This window comes from Malurus melanocephalus, unplaced genomic scaffold, assembly GCF_030028575.1.
Source record: "Malurus melanocephalus ecotype Western Australia unplaced genomic scaffold, MMel_1.1 scaffold_503, whole genome shotgun sequence".
NCBI lineage: Eukaryota > Metazoa > Chordata > Aves > Passeriformes > Maluridae > Malurus > Malurus melanocephalus.
The window spans coordinates 490,931-501,276 of record NW_026623735.1 but is presented as its reverse complement, the minus strand read 5'-3'; the positions used below and the strand labels follow the sequence as shown (position 1 = coordinate 501,276).

The 10,346-nt window shown below is 36.6% G+C and overlaps 1 protein-coding gene across 3 annotated transcripts in view; it reads right to left on the bottom strand.

Annotated features, from left to right (window-relative positions):
* Positions 1-64: 64 nt before the first annotated feature.
* LOC130582513 (phosphatidylinositol 3-kinase regulatory subunit alpha-like) overlaps positions 65-10,346 on the bottom strand; it is a 56,318-nt gene continuing 46,036 nt past the window's right edge. The window contains exons 1-10 of one of the 3 annotated variants that reach the window (XM_057381267.1): positions 8,310-8,749; positions 6,797-6,899; positions 6,006-6,104; positions 5,699-5,879; positions 5,106-5,231; positions 3,976-4,118; positions 3,536-3,712; positions 3,372-3,440; positions 956-1,126; positions 68-508 (exon numbers count right to left, since the gene is read on the bottom strand). In XM_057381267.1, coding sequence (XP_057237250.1) covers positions 319-508; positions 956-1,126; positions 3,372-3,440; positions 3,536-3,712; positions 3,976-4,118; positions 5,106-5,231; positions 5,699-5,879; positions 6,006-6,104; positions 6,797-6,899; positions 8,310-8,415 — 1,365 coding nt within the window. In that variant the 5' untranslated portion in view covers positions 8,416-8,749 and the 3' untranslated portion in view covers positions 68-318. Of the gene's footprint in view, positions 509-955; positions 1,127-3,371; positions 3,441-3,535; positions 3,713-3,975; positions 4,119-5,105; positions 5,232-5,698; positions 5,880-6,005; positions 6,105-6,796; positions 6,900-8,309; positions 8,750-10,346 lie in introns of those variants that run through there. The other 2 variants (XM_057381266.1, XM_057381268.1) reach the window with 2 other exon arrangements.

Genomic DNA, 10,346 nt, shown 5'->3' with positions numbered 1-10,346 from the left:
CCATGCTTAAAGGCCTCTATGTCCCTGCAGGGAGATCAGGTTTGGATTTTTCTCTTGTTTTTTTCTTTTTTTAATTAAAAAAAAAAAAAAAAAAAAAGCACTTCAGATTACAAACATACATTCACAGCTTAACGCTGTGATCTCTCCCACTGCAGTTGTGAAGGAAATCTCTAGTCCCATCTGAAGACAGATAGCTTTGATACTGCAAATTCTTCAGTAAAGCTGAAAGAAGCCTTTTCTTTCCAGAGGCCTCAATGTTGCCAAATCATTTCTTAAAAAAAAAAAACAAACCACAAACAACCCAGAATATTAAGATCTTCATCGCCTCTGCTGTGCATATACTGGGTAGGCTAGTGTGACATTGAGAGAGTCATTGTGCTGCACAAGTGACGTGTGTTGGTAATGTAGCACCAGTTCTTTGAGCGAGTTGTACAAGTTATATGGCTCTGCAAATCCATACCCAGTAGGTGTTTTGTTTATCACACAGTGCTTTACTTCACCATCCACCCTAAAAGAAACAAAAACAACCAGTTTTTAGTTTGTGAGTACAGTAAAATTAAGACAGAAAATAAGGTTCCAGCAATAAATCTTAAAAATGCTAGTCAGTACATAGAATTCATCTCTTCCATGGTGGGATAACGGTAAAAACCTAGGTTTAGTCCAAATTCATGATGTCATGCTGGCTTAGGGAGGCGGAAGATAAGCAGGACTTAGCAGCTGCATGGAAAGGAGTGAACACATGTTCTGGTCTCCCTACCAAGAGAGGATCCTCTGTGGGAGTGTCACAGGTTGGAGTTGTGTAGGAAATGGAGCAGCAATAAGAACGACCTGAGGACTTCTTGACCTGCTTCTAAGCCCAAAGGTCCAATTGTGCATATGCAAGTGTCTATCTGTCCCCAGCTCAAGGTAGGCCCCTCATATGCTGGTTACATCATTCACAAATTAGGGTACATACACCACAGAGCAGGCATAGCAGCCTTGTTTGCTGCTCTCTCGAACAAGGAATGTTCCGTCTCGCTTTCCCCGCAGCAGATTTTCAGCTTGGCTTCTGTTGATATTTCCCACATTCCATGTTCTCTCATCATGATGGGGCAAGTCCTCATCATCTTCTACCATAGAGTATTGGCTGCAAAAATGAAAAAATGTGTTTGTGAAACACAGAACAAAATCCACTAATTAAGTAGTCTTCACTCCATGTTACAGTGGTTAGCAGGATGCCTCCTTGGTAAAACTAGGGATTTAAACTGGTAAAATATAAGCTATGTTTCTTTTTTCTTTGAAAAACACTAATGTAAATCTTAGGAAGACTATAAAAAGATGATGTCTTGTTTTTCACAATATGCTGTGAGCATTTCTGTACTTCTACCATTGCTCATTGTTTTGGTAAATAGCAAGCCCAACAAAATCAGTACCCTGTGAGTCAGCTTCATTTCCAAGTGTTCCAGCAGAACACTTGGTCAGCAGTGAAAAATCACGCAAAAATCAAGCTGCTGCTTGGAGAGCATCTGAGCAGTTGCACAGGGAGACAGAATTAATTATTTATAGGGAAGATGGCTTTGTGGAAAGGTACAATGGTAGAGTGCTTCCTCTCTCTTTCTCTCTCTTTACAAGCAGATTATGAGAAGAGCAATATGGGGCCTGCTCTACTAAATCAGCCACCAACTATAATGTTGATTCAGAATTACAGACAACCCTCTAAATTAAAGCAAGCATCTGGCTCAGCTGTGTGGACACCACTTCAGGATTCTGCAGTTTCAGAGCTCCCCACTCCCACAGCAGCCTGCACTGACTGGCCCTGCCTCTCCTGCTCAGCTTGCTACCAGTCTGTGTATGGCTAATGCAAGTATTCTCTCTGTAATAGGCCTTTTAGTTTTCCTCGGTCTAAGAAAAGATGACTTCTCACTCATGCACAGTTCTGTCTTTCTTAAAGAACCTCAAAGAAGTCCACAGAAATCAAAAATCTTACACAAAATTCAATTTTTCCTAAAGGAAAATGGTTCTTTTGTTTCAGACAACATTCTCTATGGGTCCCTTATCCCATCACTCTTTTGACATGGGTTCAGTAGTGGCTCTGTTTTCAACCAGCATCTAGAGAAAATGTTTCTTGGTTTTCATCCTGCTTTTTATATTAGTTTATCTTTTTCTGCAACACAACTTTAGAAAAACAGCCATATTCTAAAAGTTTAATTTTTCAGCAGTTACCACTCCTTGCTGGCAAGGAGTGTCAGCATGAGAGAAAATGAAGGTTTTCTCCAAACAGTTTCACCTGCTATTTTGACGCTACACTAAACCTACAGAGTAGCATTGTTCTTTGTCTACTGTTTAAGTGATAGGAACACTTGGAAGCAGATGCCTATATATTTTATCATCTTTAAGTTGTGCTAAGACTGAGAAAACAACATGGTTTTAAAATGTCTATGTCATTTTTATCTCCTGCTTCTACCACAGCGATAACCACAATTTCCAGGGTAACAGTAGCAGACTCAATAAACCAAGCCAAATTAAAATAAATGTGGACAAGAATGCAAATCCACTAAAGAGTAATTGTCAGTCTGCTGCTTTCATTGTACAGGCAACCAGGCAGCATAAAAGGCATGCACAAGAAACTAACATAGGCAGAAAATGTTGACATAAAAATTACTGAGACAATTTTGATTTTTCTGTTTGTTCATTTTCCACTGTTATTATACTTCAGATTTTTTTTTGTCTTGCTTATATTTAAATTTGGTCTATGTTTACACAAGCCAAGCACATTTTGCTTTTTTTCCCAGGAATGAAATGAAACATATTCATCAGCCAAGCCCTGTCAGAACCTACAGTAAACTAAACTGCTTGAAATGACAGAATACTATCCTGCCATTTTCCAGAGAAGTAAAATAGACCACAAAACCAGAAAGATACTCCTCAGCACATACAAATTTATCATCTCCAGCAGCAATTGTGACATAATGATGTGGGTACCACTATACTGGATAACATCATGGTACCCCCACAGACGAAATTTGGAAAAAGCCTGCTTACACGTAGGAGATCTTTTGAACAACTAATCCATACATATGGCATCTCTCTAAGATACTAACACCTTATGAACTTAATTTTGCTGGTAAGAAAAAAGACACGGGTTACATTTCAGTGCTTTGCTATACTAACTTGACTATGCACTACCCTGAAAAAAGAAGAGTGGAGGGTGAGACAGCATCCTTTCTAACACTTGCATTATGTAGGCTGTCATGTCTTAACAGTGTGCATTGTTACTGCAGACCTAGGCTTGAGATTTCCTTTGTGTCGTCCAAGATTTAAATATGCTTTATCTCACTTTTGTATTCAGATGATTTGAAACATCAGAAATATTTAAATCTTCCAATACTTACTCTTCTGCATTTTCATTTCCAAGCCATTCATTTAGCTTCTTTTGCCGAACACCTTTTTGAGTCAGCCACCTGGACAATAATTGCAAATAAAATTAGTTTTTAGTCAGAAAAGTTGGATACAATTAAAAAACCAAACTGAACATTTGTTAATTCATGATACTCACATCAAGTACTGATCTCTTGTCTTCCTCAGCTGTATGAGGTCTGGCTTAATGCTGTTCATACGCTTGTCTATCTCTCTGTATTCAGCTGCTTGCTTCTTTAAGTCTTCTTCTAATCTGCGCCTGCTATCCACAATTTCACTTATCCGAGACTTCAGTTTTTCATAGTTGTGCATGATTCTAGACAGAACAGCGTAGTCAGTTACACTCTGATCTCTTATTCATAACTATATAATCTACTATTTAGAGGTACAGACACTTAAGAGAACAAATTATTTCTCTAGATGTAGTTATACATTTTGCCAGTTCACATCTTCCCTATTGGAAGCTTCTTTGCTTACAAACAAACTTGTCACGTTGCTTCAGTTTTAGGCAGACGTATACTTGGCACTGTTTGTTTTTTCAAAAATCATACAATTTGATATGCAAAATCAAATACTGACCTTTGTATTTCTTTTTCATTTCCTTCTCGTTTAAATTTTTCAATGTATTCCTTACTGTATCTTTCTTGTGTTTGGCACTGCTCTTCAAATATTTTTATTGTTTCATTAAATGCCTCAATGGCTGTTCTTTTCATTTGAATTTCCTAAAAATAAAATAATTATTATTACAGTTGTTATCAGACAAAGTGGAAGATTTATTGGCCTGTATCAGAGAAGCACTTCAGTATACTGTAGAAGAATATCCTTTCCATATCCCTTTAGCAAAACATATTCCATCTGCAGAGTCTTATGGCAGAGAGACAATGGGCCTATGCAAAAGGCTACCATGACAAGCTTTCCATGATGAGGTTAATCAAGAAAGTAGAACTGCTGAAAAAAACCCGGTTACAATCTTTGCTTTGTGTAAATAAATTGATGCTTAGACCCTTATGGCAGCGCACTTTGCCCTTTGTACCAGCTTAAGTCCTCAGAGGCACACCTGGCTTTCTGCAATAAAGGTGGCCTGGACAGGTCTCAGGAGGTTATCTAGTTTATTCTCCTGCCCTGAAATACCTAGTTGAAAGCAAAGTCTTAAGTCATTAGTTCAAGTTGCCAGCAATTTTCCAATTTTCTTCAATTATTTTTAGGCGTATTTCCTGCACCCTTTAAGAAGCAGTCTGGATTTTGGGTCTGTAAAAACTGGTTCTGGGCACTAATTCACTTGCACTCCAAAGAGAGGCCAAAAATTCATTAAGCTGAAAGAAGGACAGAGGCAGCTTTTCATTCCCACATTGCATCAACACGTCTTTTTATCTTGCAGACCCTTCAAAAACTCACAATAAAATGCAATGCTTTCCTAAAAATGTGTCTTGAAAACCATAACTCAGCTTGATGAGGTCAGTGCGCAGAAGTTGTGGCAAATCAAGATAGTTACGTACTTGACTTGGATGCAGCTGTCAAACTCGGGCACAGGTTGCTTAGTTTACAGGTGGTGTCTGTTCAAACCTGACTAAGTAACTGCACTATTCTGAGCAACCACTTCAGGACAATGGCAGTGGTGGTAGAAGTGAGGAGTGGGAAGATGACAGTATAAATTCACATTAATAGTCTTCAAAGTTTTCCACTCTCCCTTTGATTCAAATCAAGCTCACCTGAGATGTTCTTGTGTAGTCTTCATAGAGTCKGTCATATTCTCTGCTTTTTTCTTGGAACTGGGTATTATATTCATGTAACTTCTTTCCCACTGCTTCAATGCTATCCTCTTTTACAACTTGATCCTGGAAGGATGAGCAGAAAGAAAGGTATTTGGTAAGAAGACAATTATAGTGCACAGATTTTCTGGATTAAACTGCTTGAAATATCTTAGATAATTACATGGAAATGTGATTTCACTTTCACCAATATGDGGATATAATATACTAAATGCATAATATGCAAATGAAAAATTAATGACAAAAAGGAATTTTTTATTTCAAGTATTTAGCTTTATACTGAAAACTACATATTTCAGCACTAAGTGGGATATTTATTCAGGCTGTTTATTTCTTAATAGTGTATCTGCAGTATTTAAAGTTTTAAATACATGCAAAGTGTGGAGCTGGTTTTAAACAAAAATATCAGGTTTTGTACCCACCTAATTTTTTCAAACATTAACAGAGCTGAAGTTCTTAATGATAAATTACTTCCTAGTCTGCAATAATTTCTCCATACTTAAGTGAAAGGCAAAGAAAATAAACTAAATTACCTGCTGATACTTAGATACTGGGTAGAGTAATTTTACATCCAGTTTAGGATTATACTGGGCTAGAGATTCATTCCGGTAGTGGTTTATTAGCTCGACCACAGAGTTGAAAGTTAATGGGTCAGAAAAACCGTATTTTCCATCTCGATGAAAAATTTTGATTAATTTGTTATTTCCTCCTTTCCTGTAAATGAAGTATATTGAAAAGTTAGGCATGCTGCAAGTATTATTTCCTAAAGAATATTCCACATTTAGTGCAGTTATTGCATTTTACTATCAAGTATTACAGACCTAGTATAACTAGTCTTACCTCAGTGTAAGTGTGTAGTCCCCATGCATTTTGGTTGAAGCATCTCGTACCAAAAAGGTACCATCAGCTGTGTCTCGAAGTTTCTCATTTACTTCTTCTCTAAAATGAAACCAAAAGTAACCAATCATTTAAATTAGTTCTCATACATTTATTCTTTCATGGTGCTCTAAATTAAAATTCAAATGCTTTGAAATAAATAAGTTTTAGAAGCCTTCTATATCTTGATATTAAGACAAATATTTAATACCTTATTTAAAATTGCTAGAGAACAACTGGGATATAAAAATGGCATACTCTGTACTCTCACTCTGGATAAAATTATTATTCATGCAAAGGTCTTTCTGCTTGTTCATACAAGTCTGTACACTTGGAGCAGCCAGTGCTGGTTTAATATACCTATATATAGTACAGACAAAAATGTTGCTAATATATAGCACTTGTTAGTCTGACTGGCTAACTATTGTGCCTCCAGTTGAGGTTCTGAATGAAAGACAAGAAGAAAATGATTTCTTTCTTAGTGCTCCCTTTTCATGCTTGCATTTCATATAATTGTCTTAAAATAATAGAGCAATCGTTTTGCATACTACGTTCTAACTGACTGCCAGCAACTTTTAAGTCATGTTTGTAATAAAACGAACTCTTAATACATTTTTGGTGGAAAACATCCAGAATTTACTCTTAGAACCATGATTTTTCTACACTCAAAGCACAATACATATACACAGAACAGCAAAGCAAGAATAGCATTAAGTCAAACACAAGAAAGAAATACCTATCTTGAGGTGATTTACCTTGAGATATCTCCCCAGTACCATTCAGCGTCTTGTAATGACATGTTGTTATTCATGCTATTGTTAGTTACAGTATTAGGTTTCGGTGGCTTAGGAGGCAGGGCTGTAAGTGAAAGGGGGGAAGAAAAGTTGTAACTCACTGAAAACATGACCATATATTCCATGAAATTGCACATTATTACATGAATTTTTTAATTATATGAGTGCATTAAAAAAAGAGCTGGTTGCCAAATAGAGTTGTGCATCAGTAAGTCTGTAAAAGACATTACAGAAATCAAGATGCTGCACTGAAAACAAAATAATTCAAAATGAAGTTGTACTGTTTCAAAAAATGGTATCATCTTGCAAAAATAAATTTTAAGGAAAATATAACACCATACCCTACTCCTCCCCCTGCCAAGAAAGCATTTGAGAAAAAAAAAAACAAAACCCTGAAGTTTGCTTTTACCTTCTTTCACTATCTTCAGGTGAATACAAGTAATAAAACATGCCAAATTATTTTTAGCCTCCTATGTAGTGATCTCAGAATAATTTTGCTGCCTTCTTCTCTACAAGCCGAGTAATAAAAAATGCAAACCCATAGCAATACAGTATATTTGAAGAAGTATCCTCAGAAGAGGATTTGAAGAATGTGATCCTCAGCATTCTGTGCAATGATTTGCAAAAAACCAAAAAAAAAAAACCCGAACCCAACAGTTTCAGAAACCCATCTGTGACCCAAATATCCCCTGTGTTAATCTTAGTATTCTACAGAATAAATTGTGTTCCAAATGCCAGGACTGATTAAAAAACACACCCCCCTCTTTTCAATGTCAAAGCTGCATATGTATACCAGTGGGTGCCAGAGAAGATACTGCAGCACTGACTTAGTAACGAGGGGGACCTACATTGGAATCAGGATTAAAAATCAACTCAGCTCTTTCAGTTCTCCAGTAAGTACATCATTCCTGTCCTGTATACTATGACCCGGCTCAAAAGATAATGTTTTTAAAGTTTCAAGGAATATTAGGATAGCATAATATTTTCATATAATATGCAAAAGTGATGCTATAACAGGCATTTAATAATATTGCTAGATTTTAAAAATGTTTTTCCTTAAACAACCCAAGCCAATGATTTGTAATCACTGTTTCAGGAAATAAGTGTTACTACAGCATCTCTTTTTAGGCTAAGTGTAGAAYAGAGAGAGCATAAATAATAATTTAAAAAATACAATTTTTAATTATATAATAGTAGGAGTAGAACTACATCTGACATAACAAAATCAAAACAGAAACAGGTCAATTCAGTAAAAAATTTAATTAAGTAAGCAGACAGGTATTTCAGAATGTTAAGATTCTAATTATTACAACCATGCACTAATCCACAATTTCATTCTTATTTATGAAAAAAAGAAAAAACATTTGTATCAATAACAAAGTAAAGAAATCCTACAAATCCAGTAAGAATTTTTCAGCAGCTATTGTAAAGACCAAAATTAATTAAGTCCTCTATAATAAGACTGCAGTTTTACCTGGTGGATCCATTTCTATGTAAAACATCAAGTCTGTGCCACAATTTATATCTGTCTTAGGATATTCTATATCCAGTTCTTCCATATTCCAAACAGTATTGTACATTTGTATGAGTTTCACTGAGTAAGCTCAGATACAAGAAAAGAGTCAGGCTGTCTTTGTAATGGTGTCTTGGAATTCATTTTAAAACCTATAAGGGGCTGCACTGTAACCTATTACATCATAATCCTCAGCCAATCATGTCAAAATAATGTCACCAAACCACTCCTGCTTCCTCATTTTGTTCCACATTATTCTTAAAACAATTTCAGTTTTGGGAAGAACCTACATTTAGCAGAACTGCAACATAAAGCTGGTATTACACACAAAAGCAGCAAGCAGGCTCCCCTTGCCTGTGTTCCTGGCTCATTTTCCTGACTTTGCAGCATGGTACAGTCCAGTCCTGGCAGGATGACAAAAGGCTGATATGCTGCAGCACGTAGCTCTTACACACACACACACACACACACACACACACACACACACACACACACACAGGGCAGCTCCCTTCAGAAGCAGGTCAGTCACATCTCAGGTGCATTCCCCTGCTTGAATGCCTGCTCTGCCATTCAAAAAGATTTAAAAGGATTCTACACCTACTGCACACATTAGAGATGCATTAGGGAAAAGCATGACTCTGTGTGTGTATATCCATTACACACTCATTTTAAAAACACACAGAGAGATGTGTATATCCATATAATGAAATAATGGATTATGTTTTTAAACTCTACAGATTTCTCCTATTTTAATGGGCACACAGGTCTGACAGAGTTTGTGTTATCATACAAAATATTCTTACTGCACAGATGTCATCATCTCTTACCATTAATATAATAAAAGTCAATTCAAATCTATCTATCTAAAATAATTAATATTGAAATCTGAACCCCAAATATTGTAATCTTAGATTCAGCAGATTCACTCAAACCATGCAAGAAAGTCAAAACTTAGCAAGATCTTGAAAAGGGGTTTTGCAGAACATATAAAAGGCTGTGAGGATACAAAATTTAGTCTGCCTTTTCACACAGTTTCTCCATCCTACTCTCATTGATATATTTATCAAGTTAATGGTTTCTAAAAGCAAGAGTCCACTGCCAGTGTTTCCTTTGCCCCTTGACTTTATGTCATCAGCATCCTCCAACCATTTATAAATATTCCATCTTAACTCCCCCCATCACTGACTGTAACTCTCTCTGACCTCTTGGAAGAAACATGGACAGAATAGGCTATTAATTCCAGAGCAGAATGCTATGTAAAGCAATATGAATGCTTTATACTCACTATAATCTATGGGGGGAGAAAAAAACAGACTAAAAATAACCACAACAAAGACTGGCTGTGGCAACTATCTGTGCCTACATCATAAGAAATCCTGGAATATGCTGAAATGTGCTCTATCTCACAAATACTCATTAAAGAAATTAACACAATTTATATGCTTTTCAAATATTTTGCACATGTTAAGCCCCTGCCTCCCCCCTCACTCCCCACTGTCTGTGCCCCTGAGCAGGTTACCCTTTTTAGACAAGCAACATACAAGAGCATGTCTGGAGTACCAACATACACAAAAAGATGTGCTTCATACATTAAGAAGCTTCATTTTGAAGTAGACTCTCCCCTTCCTGTTGAGGTAGACATGCAGATTCTTTCCATTTCCAAAATGAAATAGGATACTTAAAATCACCCTAGACAGAAGTCTGAACACTGAAGTTATAAGTTTAGCCCACCTGCTACCCAAACAGTTGAGTTGCCAAGGTAATTATTTAAATYAAGTTACAAATATTTCCTACAAAAACTGCACTGCTGCTTTTAGGGCTCATGTGGGATCCCTAAGTTTTTTATCCATTGAATAAAGACTTTCCAGGAAAAATTACTTCCCTAGGGTTTCAATGGTGGCCAAATTTAGGACTGAACAAACTTGTATAATCAGGTTAGTGCCCAGCTCAGACCAGCCTAGCCTACAGAAAGGACAGCAGGCAGAAAGGCTATTCCCC